Below are 15,595 nucleotides of genomic sequence, written 5' to 3'. Positions count from 1 at the left end.
TAAAATAAAAGCGGACATCCGTTTATGATAAGTATGATTTTTAGTCTACTAGATCCCTTTCAATGAACGAGACGTAGCGAGACGTTTGGCTTTTGTGTTGCCAAATCCCTAAAGATCAACTTTTTCGGCATTTTTTATTCATATCTTTTGTGGGCGCTCTCTTTTAATGAGATAACGTGTTATTCTTTTATACTTCTGCCATTGACCTTACAAAAGCGGATCAAACTTTATCAGGTGAGTCTTGCGATGCATAAATAATACTTCACCTTCAATTTTATTTTATTTTTTCACTGCCGCCATTTTCGCTCTTTTCATTAATTCCTTAATAGATGTGTGCAATAGACCGTATCTATTTATTTCGCTTCATTGTTAGTTAATCCAAAACGTAAATTTTTCTAATTTTTATAGAAGGTTTGGAATAAGGATAATATTCTAACGAAATATTAGATGAAGCTACATGTGCCCTCTTAATTACAATATCAAAAAAAAGTGCTCTGAAAATGACACATTGTTATACTAAAAATTTTGTATCGTTGTGAAGATTCCAGATGTTAGATAAAATAAGGTATAGTGCGGCTTTCAGGAGAACTTCTCCAGACACCCGTCTCGCGTCGTGGCGGGTACTATGGTTACGAGGAAAGGTCACTTCGAATAGGGATGTGGAATGAATAGTTTTGTCTTAATCTTAGTGTAGGTCGTCGTGAGTAAGCCAATCGGCACCTTCTTTCCTTCATTTCACCCCCATTAGAAATGTGCTCTCACTTGTTACCATAGCAGCAGACAGCACCCGACTTTCAGTCTGGAGGAGTTCTCCTCAAAGCCGCACTATAAGTAAGTTCGTTATTTACGTCGCACTAGAGCTGCACAATGGGCTACTGGCGAAGGTCTGGAAAGCATTCCTGAGAATGATCCGAAGACATGCCATCGCAATTTTGATCCTCTGCAGAGGGGATGACTCCCCTGCTTTGGTAGCCCGACGACCTGTGCGCGAAGTCGAGCACTTTACGGTAGAACAGTTTAACGAGGATCGGTACCGCTCACCTTCAGTCCCTACGCTGGCTGATCTAAGTTGCCACCCACCCGCTTACTGACCGCAGTCAGTGATGCCGGTGTTCTACTGGGAACCGTGTCTTTAAGATCAGTCCACTGCTGGACAGATAAAATAAACTAGTAGAATTTGAAATTAAGTTAGTTTAACTGTTGTAATATCTGTTAGTGAGCGAATATGTAAGGCTATTTTTGAGCCGAAATTTATTTTAGAATTCTCAATATGATTACTATAAACATCGAACCATCCTGTGTTTTTTTAGAATTTACAATATTTTGTCTTTTTTCTTAGTCTGTGATAAAATTTTTTTAATGTAATCGTCTCGCAGACTAAACAGTTTCGCGGACAACCAGTTGAGAACCACTGTTATAGATTGTATTGGACTTGATAGTAATCTTAGACAAGCTGAGAATTTATTTTGAAAAATAGTTATATTACTATCAGCAATTTGAATTTGATAGCATCTGAGAAGCAACCGTTGTCAATACGAAAAGCTCATTAATAGGATTCTAATATTTCAAAATTCGGTATGCTTTAATTTTCGCAATTTTTTTCATGAAAACTTAATTCATGAATAAGTTTTTCAAGAATTTAATAAAAAGTTTGTTTATTCCTTTTAAGAATTTCGAAATTTAAACATATTTGAAACTTAAAACATTCCAAATTATATATTGTTTTAACGAGTTTTTAACCAGTCTGCGCGTAAAACTCACCACATTTGTTGACTTAGAGAAATTGACATCCTTCGACTATGCGTAATGAATATATCCAAAATTATAACAATGTTAACTTATCGAATATTTTATACGAGAAACATTAGTTTGTCAATGTCTGATATTAGCAGTAGCATCATTTTTTTAGGAATGTTTTACGTTCTCCTACTTTAAGAACTTAATTTGCAAATCGCTCAGTGAAATATTAATTTTATTTACTACCAAACCTCCGTTTTAAATTTAGTTTGTTAAAGCGTCTATTTGAAGGTCAGATTACCTGTCATCAGCTGTAGTAGACATAAAATGGTGTCACTTGAAGGTTATCATAGGTTTCAATGTGGGCCGATTAAAGGGTGGAGGTGTCCGAAGATAGGGTGATGACCTTATTGCTCACTTAAACGTTGTAAACATTACATCTGAAGTTATAAAAAAAAGTTTTAATTATTTTTTAAATTATCCAACCGATTCTGAAATGGGAAATGAAATGAACCTATAATGGCAAAACAAAATGGTTTCGCTAAAGAGAAATCGAGGTTAATGAGTTTTATAAATATAGTGTATTTGTTAGAAGGTCATCGTAAAATAACATCTGCCCTCCGGTCAGCAGGATGCACTTTTTTATAGTGGTTAATGTTTTATTGTGCTTCAGGTTTTTTTTTTTTTTTTTTTTTTTTTTTTTTTTTTTTTTTTTTTTNTTTTTTTTTTTTTTTTTTTTTTTTTTTTTGTATATTTTCTATGTTTTACCTTCTCGTATTTGAAATTGATTTTTAACAAAAATTTTAAGCATTATATTTAGCTAAATACAACTAAAGTTTATATTCATGATCTTGAAATTAAGCTTTAGAATATTGCTTTCTTATAAAGCTTAACTCGTACATTTTCTCATCAATGAAATAAAAATTTTTACTAATTTCCCGTAAAATATAGTTTATTAAATATTTCAATTTTAGTTTTCTTTTTGACAACATATTTTTTTTTAATTGTTAAATATTCGAAACATGATTAAGGCAGCACTGTTCAGATGATATTTGAACTTCATGAATTGTTTAGATGTTATGCCGGCAAGTTTCTAATAAGAGATCTTAAAGTATTTGCCTTTCTTTCTAGGGCAATTTACTCTTTCATACATTTTATTGAGTATAAGAATGCATTAAAATATTTTCTAATTTTAGACTAGTTTAAATTAAAATAGTAAAAATCGAAATTCTGCCAAAAAAATTTCACGGTGCTTATTTGTGATTGTAGATTATTAGCGGTTACTCTCTCACCATAATTCCCGCTAGACAACCTTGAACGCTGGCTTTACCTGTCAAGGACAGTGAAAGTCAGGGTTCAAAGAATCCTTTTCCTATTCATTTTGGTTATAATTCTGGCGGGAATTTTACTTATGAAACTCGTTTGGAAGATCTTTGTCACAATCACTAAATACTTCGTTGATTCCCTCACATACCTTAGAATTTTGGAAACGTTATTTAAATAATTGTGAATTTTTGCTTACTGATTTAATATACAGAAAATGTTTGTTATTAGTTGCACGGAAAGGAGAAAAAAAAACTATGTTTATTTTCCCAGGAATAAACTGGATATTTTGGAGATTGCTGATTTTTATTCTCAAGCGCTTAAATTTACTTTCAAAAATCGATGAATTCTTATTATACAGAGTATTATTCGTATTATACAACCTTTCGCAAGAGTCTAAATGGTTAATAAGTTGACTAACTTTTTGCTAATTTTTTGATAGTATATTTTGAAAAATAGCATTCTTTGTAATTTTTTTTTTAATATTTCGCATTAACATTATATATATTTTAGTTGATATTTTGTAAAAAAAATTTCAATTTTATTATTGCAGTTAATATTTTTTTAAATAAATTAGGAAGTAAAAAATATTAAATTGATTTTTAATAAAGTACTGCAGGATTAAAGGGAAGTATTAAGAAAATATACGTGCAATTATCATACTGCTTGAATGCAAATTTATTGCACTTGTTATATTGCATATATTGTTCCCCAATTCATATCAGAAATAGTCCCGTTTCGTTTACCTTCCAAATTTCTGGTTTAATCTTAAAGGTCTTTTTCCAGGTCTTTCAAAAACTGAGTTCTTTTTGTATCGCAAGTTCAATGTTACAATAATGAGACCGTGCCGATTTTTATAAATAAAAATAGGCTTTCTATATTTCATTTCTTTAACACTTCTTTATATTAATAACTATTTGGTTAGTGAAAAGCTGCCTCCTTTTCCCCCCTCCCCATAATTGTGGCGATTCTATTCTGCTGGTTTTTCTGATACGATACGAGATTTTCCATTTGTGACGTCACGAAGAATAGGAATCACAAAATTTTTCTCCCTGTTTCCATGTTTCAACTGATCATTTAAACATAGATGGCAACAGTCAGAGTTGATTGTCAGTTTAGTTTCTAATTCAAAGAAAGCCTCTTTTGTTTAATTTTTTTTTAACACTTGTTCAACTTTAAATTATCAAAATTTTCCAGAGTATGTATTAAATAAAAAAATATTTTCTTATGAAAAGATAAATTTATTGTTCAAAAATATTTTCTGATTGTTAAATATCTTATTGTGCAACATCTTAATGTGCTATCAAAGTTAGGGCATTTTATTTAATGCTTCAAAACTAGCAGCTTTAGTGAAACTCTGATTTCTTCTGAGACCAATTGTTAATTGATGAACTTAATTTATAAACTTGAATTCGACTTGCATAATAATCTAATCATTTTCGTGTTGACTACAAAATCGCTCTATAGGCCAGTATATAAAAAATCAAAAGGATCAACAAGCTTTTGTCCTAAATAGTACCAGTAATTATAGTTATAACTAATTTTTCATCTGATTATTATGAATGCTGAATCTTTTAGTTAAATTAATAGTTATTAGTCTAAAATAATGTTTTTACCTTTTCAGAAAATGTCTAGCCCAAGCAAAGAAAATTTGCCTAAAGTTCCTGCTCCTTTGAAAGATGAATTAGCTCAATTTGATTCTTCAAAAATGAAGCATACTGAAACACAAGAAAAATGCTCCTTGCCATCTAAAGACGGTAACTGTTTATTTTAAAATCTATACATGCTTCAGGTTTTAATCATTTTTCAGCAATCAAATCTAAGAATTTTTGTCAAATAGATCTATTTTCAAAACTTTTGAAAATAACAAAGTTTTCATAAGAAACAAAACTATAGTTTTGCTGCAATGTTTATATATGTTGAATCTGTATTTCCTTGATATAACGTTAAAAAACATAGAATTGGTACCATGAATGACCCAAATCAGGATAATGTTTATTTTCACTGGTGAATGCCAATAATCACATAGTCGCTTTGATGAATGTCCGAAGTATTTGTTATCAGATTTGATATTAATTTATTCGTTGATAATTTATTTGATATTTTAATATCTGCTGAGGATAGAGTAGGAGAAAAATCAGTGTCCAGAGCATCTGTTAAATGCATACCGAGCTGTCGCCCTTGACCTTTAAAAAAAAACATTGATGTAGGGCATACTGGGCAGTAGTATATGTTTCGGACATTTGCCAAAGCAACTATGATTGTCAACAATCACCAGCTTCGGTCATTTACAGTAAAGTAATTTTAAAAAAATTCTAAATATTATATTGTTTTTTTTTTTTAAGTTTGATATATTAAGTTTTCTAAAAAAGCATTTTTCAATAAAAATATTTTTGGTTATTTATTTTAGGGGCCGTAAAAAAAGCTATTACTGGAGAACGTATTAATATTAATTAGTACAGTAGAGAACCAATTATCCGGGATGCTCGGGACCAACGCTATCCCGGATATCTGAATTTCCCGGTTTTCTGGATCGACCAAAAAGTGTCGTTAATCGATGTTTTATCGAACCCTCATGCACATATCCTAATCATATTTGGAAAGATTTCTGTATCGTGATCTGTTGCAGAATAATCGCCAAGTTTTGGCGGCTATTGAGCAATGGCCTTAGAGAAACTAAAAATAAGAAAAATCACAGAAAGTGACCAACTTGAATCGTATCCACCCCCAGGCAAGCACCTACTTGTTTTTTTAAAGTTCAAAATCTATTTGGCACTTTGATTTGGTGATTGTAGTTGGCCCTACAGATAACGATAAGGAAATATCCCCTTATATTTTTTTTAGAAATGAAGAGTTTAAGAATCTTTCATGAGTGCTCAAGAAGTGCTTAAGAGGTTCTAACTTTTTATTCAAAATTTGGCTATGCACCCTGTGTAATTAACTATGTAATCATTGTTATCATGGCTTTTTAAAAACCATGGGTGACATTTTGTGTGGAAAGAAGCTTTAAAAAACTGGAAGAATGAAAAAAATTGGATGAAATGGAAGAAACTAAAATAGTTAAAATTCTCCTTATTGATATTTTAAAAAAATAACTATTTTAATTTTATTTATTTTAATTTTGTGCAGAATACTAAAATTTTACAGCTCTTTAGTTTGGGTAATTTAACNTTTCTGTTCACTGATATGCATGCAATGCATTTTCCCCACCCCCCTCGTAAATCAAGCAGAAAACGAAATCAGCATGCCACACCCTTGAGTTTGATTGACGGCCTAAAGGAAAAAATAAAACAATCCTCCCTTCCCTGCCTTCAAGGTCACGGAGGAAATGACGTTTCTCTGGGTAAACGGGGAAAAAAATCTTCCCCTTCCTTACATTTTCCTCTACTCAACTTCAAGGAGGAGTCCAATTTCCGCTTTTTTCGTTCTTGTTTAAAATGGCGGGAAATTCGAGCAAAATTTTTCCCGGTTTTCTGGTTTCCCGGTTATCTGGATACCGGATAAATGGTTCTCTACTGTATAAGATGTCTAACACCACGTTTTTCTCATGGAGTCCTTATAAAATGAAACAATGAGATAGGCTGGTAGTATTATCTTGGAAATGTTGCCCTAAGAATTGTAGAAAAATGACTTCCATGAAATGAATCAATGGTTTAAAAAATTTTAGTGTAATTTTGGATTTTTTTTTCTACAGAATATTCCTTGTATGAAAAGATATTTCTGTGTAAATTTTACTGACATTTAAATGTATTGGTACTTTAATTTTTCTTCACCTTTTCAACAGTGTTGGAAAGTTTTAAAAAAATTAACTGAATTTATTTAAAGTTTTTTCTCGTTTAGCAACAATGTTATCTAGTAATAGTTAAGATGAATAGACAAAGTATTTAAGTATTTTATTTTTTTTGTGTAGATGTTCAACAAGAAAAAGCACATAACAGTATTCTGACTGGTGTTGAAGGGTTTGAACGTTCCAGGCTAAACTCTGTAGAAACTCAAGAAAAAGTTATTTTGCCAAATGCTGAAGGTAAATATATGTAAATAAAAAAAAATTATTGTTATTGATTGTTCCTTATTTAACTAAATTTCGCATTAAAAACCTAATTTTTAGCTTAAGCTAAAGGAGCATAGTTTTTTTTTTTTTTTTAAATGTGTTTAAAATAGTTTGTATTTCTGTAAAAAAGTTAGATTTAAGCAGTTATATGCGACAAAAATCAAGAGTAAAAGGAAAGTTAAAATGAAATATAGTTTACATATTTTGAAGAAAAAAAACTGCAAGCCCAAAATATGGCAAATTGCACATATTTGTTAACTTCAGAAATATAGTTATTTTTGTATAAATATGTTGTACACAGTAATTTTAAAATTTTGAATTATATTTTTCTTAAACTAAAAATAAGTAATTGATGTAAAAGTCTAACTTATTAGGGGCTCTTGAAAAGCCAATTTTGCCTATAAAATCTTGTTCCTCTAAGCCTATTACTTTACTATACAGAAAATTCTGTAGTATTTATTCAGTTTTCAAGAAAAGAAGAGGAAACTTCATTAATTTTGAATTAGTCAATTTATGTCTTGTTTATATTTTACTTTACTAAATAGTTTGTCTAATTTAGTTATGTAATTAGTTCTTATATTAGTACTTTTACAATTTACTTTAATTATGATGTACTTTTGAAAGCTGTTAGAATCTGAAACTAAGCACTTTATTCTCATAAGACTTAGCTCAAGAAAAAGTGCAACAAAGCTTCTTGAATGGTGTAAGAAGTTTTAAAAGAAATTCTTTAAAGCACACTGACACAGAAGAAAAATTCTTCCTTCCTACAAATGATGGTGAGAGTATTTGGATGCTGTTTTGCATTAACCATGCTTTTAACAGCTATTCGGGATAATAAAAATTATTAACCGAATATGAAAATACTTTAATTCTTTTATTGTCAAACTACTAAAACATTTACATTGAGTTGTTTGTTTCCTAACAAGTAATTTTTATGAACGATTTTGCTTACTAGCTCCAATTTTAAATATTTAACCTGTGCTATTAATTATTTTTTTTTTTTTAAGTTTTAAAGCTTTTCTTCACGCTGGTAATTGAGTCTTCCTGTTATAAAACTTTTGAGAATCATCAAGTTTTATTTTAATTTATTTAAATACTAAATGCAGGGTATCCGCGCTCCTGGAAAGTCATGAATTTCAGTATTGAACAAAATTAGTCATGAAATGTCATGATTTTAAATTTTTTTTTTTTTTTCTTAATCGTGGAAAGTCATGGGTTTAGGTCGCCAAATTGGTCTAATTTTTAAAATGGAATCCTCCTCCCTAATGTCATGGTGTTCTGAACATCTGAATTTCTAACAAAATCCCCTCTCAGTCATATTTTATTGAAATATAAAATGTTTTTATCGTGTTTTTTCAAAAAATGAAAGAAAAAACATCATTTCTAGAACGAATTATCTTTTAAACTTCTGTGATTTCAAAAAAAAAAAATTTTTTTATCAGTTTAAAATTCTAACTAAAGCAAGCCAGTCATTGGCAAATTTTTTTTACTCCGAAATGAGAACAGAAAAATCTGGAGTATTTCTTTCCTTTCCGATTAACGAGGAAAGTATCTTTAGAATATTAATTCTGCAGAAGAAGAAAAATTATTTGCTTTTTTTTCCAGCTATTTTATTGCTTCAACTCTTTCTTTACTCTGTTTTTTAAATTTAACATCTATAAATATGAAGATGCAGAGTATAACAGTTTAGGTTATACCTATCATTTCAATGAATATTATTATAATGCTTTTCAAATTTATTGTTCTGTTTTTATTGGGAGAAAATATTAACTTCATTAAGTCATGGAAAGTTCTTGAAATTAGTCATGAATTTGAAAATTTAAAATGTAGCAGATACCCTGTAAATAAATCTTGTTGGTTCTTGATTTGTCTCAACCAAAAAACTCAGTTATGTCATCTTTAAAATTTAACATTATTTACACAGCTTATTAAAATTGAAAAAATTGAGTACTTGTATTACTGTTTTTATTCATTTTTGATAAACTCTTTATTTAACAAGTTATGCCATTTTGTTTCCCGCACTTCTTGACTTAAAAGTTTCTTATGAGCCTTACTTTTTAGAGAATTTTTTACTAATATTGTTTTATCAAATTTACTTTATTTTTATTTGGCTAGTTTTTTAGAGCTCAATAACACTCATTAACATGTCTTGAATTTGTTAGTTTTTTTTTTATTTTTTTATATTAGAACAAAAAATTAAATAGTTACTTACTTATTTGTGCATTTTGTAGAAATATTTCAAAATTTGTAGCTGATTTTTACTTATCGAATAGTTTATTTCAAAGGGGCTTTGAAAGAAAATTTAATTAGTTTTAAAAATTAAAAAAACTACTGATATTAAAACTATTCATAACTCTTCTCTATTTTTTTTATTAAGAATTATTTAAATATCCATTTTTAAAAAAAAATCCTTTTTTTTTTCTTTGGATTGAAAATTTGTTTCTTCTCCATTTGTAATCCATATCTAAACCTTATGTCTTGTTTCCAACCTATTTCTCTTTTGTGTGAATTTAATTGTGGTTATTGGATTGATAGTCCCATGTACTTTCCTAAATCCTTAGTCTTTTCCTACCTTGTTTGTCATTCAGTAAATACTTATTCCACTATTTGACAGAACCCTGCTTAGTATGTTAACACATTATGGTTCAGCTGGTCGTTGTCTGAAATTGCTTTTCTATTTAGTTTTCTGCCTGGGGGTGCCCAGAGGAAGGTATGGGGCTATTCAAAGGCTAGATTATTCTAGAGACTTTGGCTAATAAAAAAAAATAGTCCTCTTATTTATATTAAGTTTATTTAACAGCTTGAGTTGAGTTTTGCCATGTATTACAATGATGGTTTCCCATAGCAAGGAGTGTTGGGATTTGAAACAGATTTATCTAGCTATCGGGGATGAGATTTTTCCGCTTTTCAGAGGATTTTCGCTTTTGTTTCTCAAATTTCAGCCTTTTTATCAAAAACTTCGATTTTCTAAAAGTTTAGGCTTTTTTTTTTTAATTATAAATGTTCCGCTTTTTCTGGAAATTCAGTTGTTGAAATAAAATTATATCTATTTCTGGTTTTAAAAGATAAGAGAAAATTCAATCTACGTAGCTGCCAGCCCTTCTGCATTTTTACTTATTTTAGCTATTTTAACACTTTTAAAATCAGTGACTTTAACTTCTTTTTTTTTAAGTTGGAGACCTTTTTTAGTCATTTTACTTATAATTTCTGCAATTTTGAAATCTGAAAAATTGTCAAGACTTAATTATAATCAACATTTTTTAACTAACATTTAGTCAAACGTTCCCAAGAAAGCTGCTGCAATGTGAGGGGTTAATATTTTTTCAATTTAAATCAGTTTAAGACATATATATAATATTTAGAAAATAAACTGTTTGGGCACCCCTTGATCTCATCTTTATTCTTGATGGAGCTAACTTCCTTATCCTCTTGTAATCTTTTTGATTTTTTCCAACAAAGGCTTTTGATTGTCAGAAATTTAAAATATTTTTTTTATCAATATTTTTAATGATTAGATGTTGTGCAAGAAAAAATACACCAGAATATGGTAACTAGCTTGGAATCTTTTGATAAAGCTGCTTTGCATCATGCTGAAACAAAGGAAAAGGCAGTTTTGCCTAGTTCTGAAAGTAAGGATATATTTTTCATTCATTTCAATTGTAAAGTTTTCTTTCTCTCAGTGTCCTATCTTCAATGTTATTGAATTAACCTTTTTAAATAGTCGGTGATTTACTTTAATGTTAAGTCTGCCCTAGTTTCAGAACCAGAAAAATCAGCATGCAGGTGGAAAGTTTGGTGTGAAGTCTAGGTGATTACTACTACCATCTACACTCCAATTATCGTATTGAAATGCTCAAATGCAGCAGTATTTATCTTCAAATCGTCACTAATTTTAATCTGAGGATGTAGCCTATTGGTGTATCTCTGCGGCATTCTTTACAATCTAAAAATATCAAATATTTATGCTTGTTTATTCTTACAATGCTTAAAGTATTTTCCGAAAGATTTAGAATACTCGTGAAACTTTTTTTTTTCTTGCAAAGGAATTTCTATGCAACTGATAAGGATTTCAAAAAATTGGAAAATAAATACAATTTTCTAATAAGAAAATAGAACTGGATGCTAATTCTGCTTAGAAATAAGGTTTAAAATCACATTTAAAAAAAAGTCTTCAGTAAACTTATTTTTTATTTAGTTGAAATGTAATGCAACTTGACTCTGTTCTTAGTGTACTTATTATGATATTTATGTTCTTTCAGTAATTGAGCAAGAAAAGGGCCACCAAAAATTAGTGCATGGAATTGAAAACTTTGATACTTCAAACTTGAAGCATGCAGAGACATTAGAAAAAAATATCTTGCCTTCAAAAGAAGGTAAGAATTTTATCTTCCTACCTTTTTTTGCATTAAATTTAATTAGACTGACTGCAAGTTAGAAAAGTGTTGTATTTTATAAATTTGAAAAAACATGTAAGTAAAATCTCAATTTGAGAAATATGTCCATATAAGTAAGATTGTAAGCTAGTTTTCTTTAATTGTTTGTGCCACCTTGTACCAATTCAGTTACATTGGCATTTATGTTTTATTATTTTAGTAACTAAATTATTTAGTTATTTTTTGTTAAGCTCAATTTGCAAATCTGTAATTACAAATTTTTGTGGAGATGGGCGTAAGAAGTTGGAGAAAAAAACTCAGCTAGAGTTTAGATGGAGAAAAAAAGTTTGCGTTGTAGTGTTTCATTTTACTTCAGCTAAAGTTATAAACAGTTTTCAAAAAGTAAATCTTTACAGATTAGTTGATTAAAATATTCTTATACGTGTAGAACTTTTTATGAAGAATTGTTATGCTATTATATTGTAGAACTTTTTGTGAAGAACTTTAAATGTTCACATATATCAGTTTTGCACCTCTGAATAGCCTTTTAATTTTGTTTGAATATTCACCAACTTAAACCAGAAATCTCTAAAATGTCAATTCTAGCATTTCTTGGTTGCTTGAAATTTGACCATATTGTTAAGGGCTTTTAGACAAATATTGGACAAAATATTAAGATTTTTAGTCCGAAATGTAGTTAAAGTTTATTTCTGAATAAAATAGATCCTATATATTCAGGTTCTGTAAAATTAATTTTTTTTCACACACAAAAAATTAAAATTCTTATTTCATTCTCGAAATTTATAAATTATGCTATAATCTTTGAAAATTTCATTTAATTTGAATTCAAATATTTGTTTAAATTCTTTAAAAATATATATTTGCTAAAATGTAATTTTCATAATTTTGACAAAGAATTAAATTCAAAACTGTTTACTTATAATTTTGAAGTTAAATATAATAAAGTATTTATTTTTTCCTATCATTACTATTTACATTTTTTCACCTAATTATAAAAGTAATTAAATGTAAAAAAAAATTGTTTTTAATTTTGCGCTTAACTGTTATTTGGCTTCAGCTAACTGTTAATTTATATATGTTTAATAATTATGTACTAAATTATAACATAAACAAGGGTCGCATTCCCCCTAAAATTCATGAAATTCCTAAAACTATGTGCAAACCCTAAAATTCCTAAAAATCTGATAAAATTTTGTTGGCGTTCCTAAAAAATTAGAGTTATAGGTTGAATATAAATAAAAAAGCAATAATCTAAAATATAAGAATTTAACTACATTAATTAAAACTGTTTTAATTTTGCCACATGGGAATTCTGATCCTGAGAGAGGTTTTTCGATAAATAAAGCAATGCTTAATGTGAGTCACCATGAGAATACTATTATGCCTCTTAGACTAAACAAATATACCATTCGAAATTATGGAGGAGTGTTGAAGATCACCACAACACTATTGAGGGCAGTAAAAGAATCTCACAAATCATATCAAGAATATATTAGAAAAATGATCATGATTAATTTGTTTTTCTCTAACTTCTAATATAAATTGCTGATTTGAAATCTAATAATATCACACAATAGTTTTTCTTAATAAAGTAAGGTAAAGGGTAATAATAAAGTTTTGATTAAGAAGGTAAAAATTAAATAAAAATCCAAGTTGGTGTTAATTTATTTTTTCTCTTGATTTATTCTCACTTTTGCCTGTTCCTGAATTATGCACTTAATTTCTGATAGGTAATATGTAAAGTTGAAATTTCATTTTTACACTTTAGAGATTTCATTCTTGACTTAATAAATTTCAGAGCTTTATTTTATGGCTTGCAATTATTTATATGTGTGGATGAATTGTAATAATCTTCTGTTGTGTAATAAACTACCGTGTGATCTGTTTTTATCCTTGCAAAATCATATATTACCCCTAAAATTTACCTAAAATTTTTTGAAAAAAGTTCCTAAAATTACCCTAAAATTTTTAAAAACTTTGCTGCTACCCCTGCATAAATATTATATTTTATGAATTCTTTGTTATGTTCAGTTAAGAAAATTTGCTATCTATATTGAGTTTAAAACTGAAACACCTGATTATCTCATTCTGTAAAATCTCACTATCAATCTTGTATAACTTAGATATTAAGCAGCATTAACTTAGGTGTTAGTAACTTTTTTGAAAATTTTCTTTAGATATAAATCTAAATACTTATCACTGATTAATGTAACTTTTTAATAAAATTTTATTACATTAATTGTTTTGTCTTGATTTGCAGCCATTGCAATGGAGAAGAGTGCTGCTTAGCTTCAATGTATCTACATGCAAAACTTCCATGTCCTCAAGTGATGTATTTAGTGTCTGTGTAAAACCATCGAATTTGTTCTCAACCATGAAAATATTTAATCAATTTTATGTAAACTTTTTTCTAAGACCTTGGTTTGATAAATTTAAAGAAAATCAATATATCTGTATAATATTTTTTCAAAAATATGTGCTTTTATATTTCTCCATTTTGTAATGCTTATCAATTCCTGAATATCATTTATATTTGCTAGTCTTCTGGGAAGTTCTTTTCATCACAGAACTTTTTTTTTCCAGTTTATACTTTTGATACTTAAACTATATTTTTCGAATATTTTGCTTTTGTAATATTAGATTTTTGTATTCTACATAAAGTACTTATAAATCTTATGACTGTTAATTATTTAGTATTAATTTCTTACATTTCAAATATAATCAATAAATTCCAATGTTCTGCAAGTTTTTAATGGAGTGGAATTATAATTACTATCAAATATTCTTTTAAATAAAAATTTAATATATTACTTATCAACTTTTGCTCTTAACAAAAAATGATTTTCTGGAGTTGTAATAAAATGTAAATGGAAAAATCAGACAAATTTGTTTTAGCAGAGCTTAATCAAAGCTGTGTTCAATTCTCATGTATTTGTTTTATTCATTTGTGGTGGTATTTAAATTCTTCCTAAATTAAATTTATTAATCTGAGACTGAAATAGTAAATAAAGTTTTGCCGTCACTTTAAATGTAAAAGTAATATATGGGAAAATTGGCAATTAGAAAATTATTAGTTTTATCAAACAAAAATTATGTAATAGATTTTGCAGTAAACTTTGAACTACTGTTTAATGCTTGATTAAAAACTTCATAATGTACAAAATGGAAATAACAGCGGATATGTTTCAAGTGTTTAAAAATAGGTGCTTATTTTCAAGACTTGCCAGACATGAAGGAGGAGAATCTGGAAATATTTCTTTTGCCTGTTAACAATATTTAATTAAAATCAGTTAAAGATTATATTTGTTTTAAAAATCGCTGGGTTATTTACCACATTCCTTGGCAGTGTGAGCTTGACTACACACTTTAAAATTTTGACTTGAGGATCATGTTGCAATGTTGGGCATAAATTAAATTTCATCAATAGTTTGCAAATATGACGTTCATAGATGGTGAGATTGTCCTAATTATCTTAAATTCACTATTTGTAATATTCTAAATAGTGCTATTCTATTTTATTGACATCTGGGAACAGATAAATTTCTTTCTCTCATCCTTCAAATTTTGTTAATTATAATTCTTTTTAAATTTATTTTTCTTAATTTGAGCGTCATTTTTGTATAAAAGTTGTCCTATTTAAATTTGGTCCAAAGAAACTTACTTTATTAAACAGGTCGCAATTTTTTCTGTGATTAAAAATTTAGATTAGTTATGAAAATGATTTATTTATTTTAAATGGAGTTTTTTAATTATTTCAAAAACATCAAAGAATTTTATTTAGAGGTTAGTTTATAACTTATTAAACTAAATGGTGTATTTAAAGGCTGAAATTTGATTGGATTTCAAATGCCAATTTATTTTATTCATTAGTTCTCTCCATGTTTTTTTTTCTAATCGTTGTATTGTTATATTTATTAGAAAATAACTATTATTAAAAAAAAAGCAACTCTAAGCATATGATTAAGAAAATTTACCAAATTTGTTTTTGATCAACAAAGTAATAAATCAACAATTAAGTAAAGTTGACTACTGAAAATCTGCTCAGATTTAAATATTTTTAAATAATATATATGAAATTAATAAATATAAT

At 28.2% G+C, this 15,595-nt stretch overlaps 1 protein-coding gene across 10 annotated transcripts in view; it reads left to right on the top strand.

Moving 5' to 3' along the window:
* The window catches only part of LOC107453875 (thymosin beta), a 31,524-nt gene extending 17,343 nt beyond the window's left edge, over positions 1-14,181 (top strand). For 4 of the 10 annotated variants that reach the window (XM_016070899.3, XM_016070918.3, XM_071179940.1 and 1 more), the window contains 5 exons: positions 4,685-4,817; positions 6,971-7,084; positions 10,627-10,740; positions 11,371-11,484; positions 13,766-14,181. In XM_016070899.3, coding sequence (XP_015926385.1) covers positions 4,688-4,817; positions 6,971-7,084; positions 10,627-10,740; positions 11,371-11,484; positions 13,766-13,794 — 501 coding nt within the window. In that variant the 5' untranslated portion in view covers positions 4,685-4,687 and the 3' untranslated portion in view covers positions 13,795-14,181. Of the gene's footprint in view, positions 1-42; positions 235-4,119; positions 4,259-4,684; positions 4,818-6,970; positions 7,085-7,773; positions 7,888-10,626; positions 10,741-11,370; positions 11,485-13,765 lie in introns of those variants that run through there. The other 6 variants (XM_016070909.3, XM_071179941.1, XM_071179938.1 and 3 more) reach the window with 4 other exon arrangements.
* The last annotated feature ends 1,414 nt before the right edge of the window (positions 14,182-15,595 follow it).

Source organism: Parasteatoda tepidariorum, chromosome 4 (assembly GCF_043381705.1).
Source record: "Parasteatoda tepidariorum isolate YZ-2023 chromosome 4, CAS_Ptep_4.0, whole genome shotgun sequence".
Classification (NCBI taxonomy): domain Eukaryota; kingdom Metazoa; phylum Arthropoda; class Arachnida; order Araneae; family Theridiidae; genus Parasteatoda; species Parasteatoda tepidariorum.
Note: the sequence above shows the minus strand (reverse complement) of the source record. Positions and strands in the feature narration are given on the sequence as shown.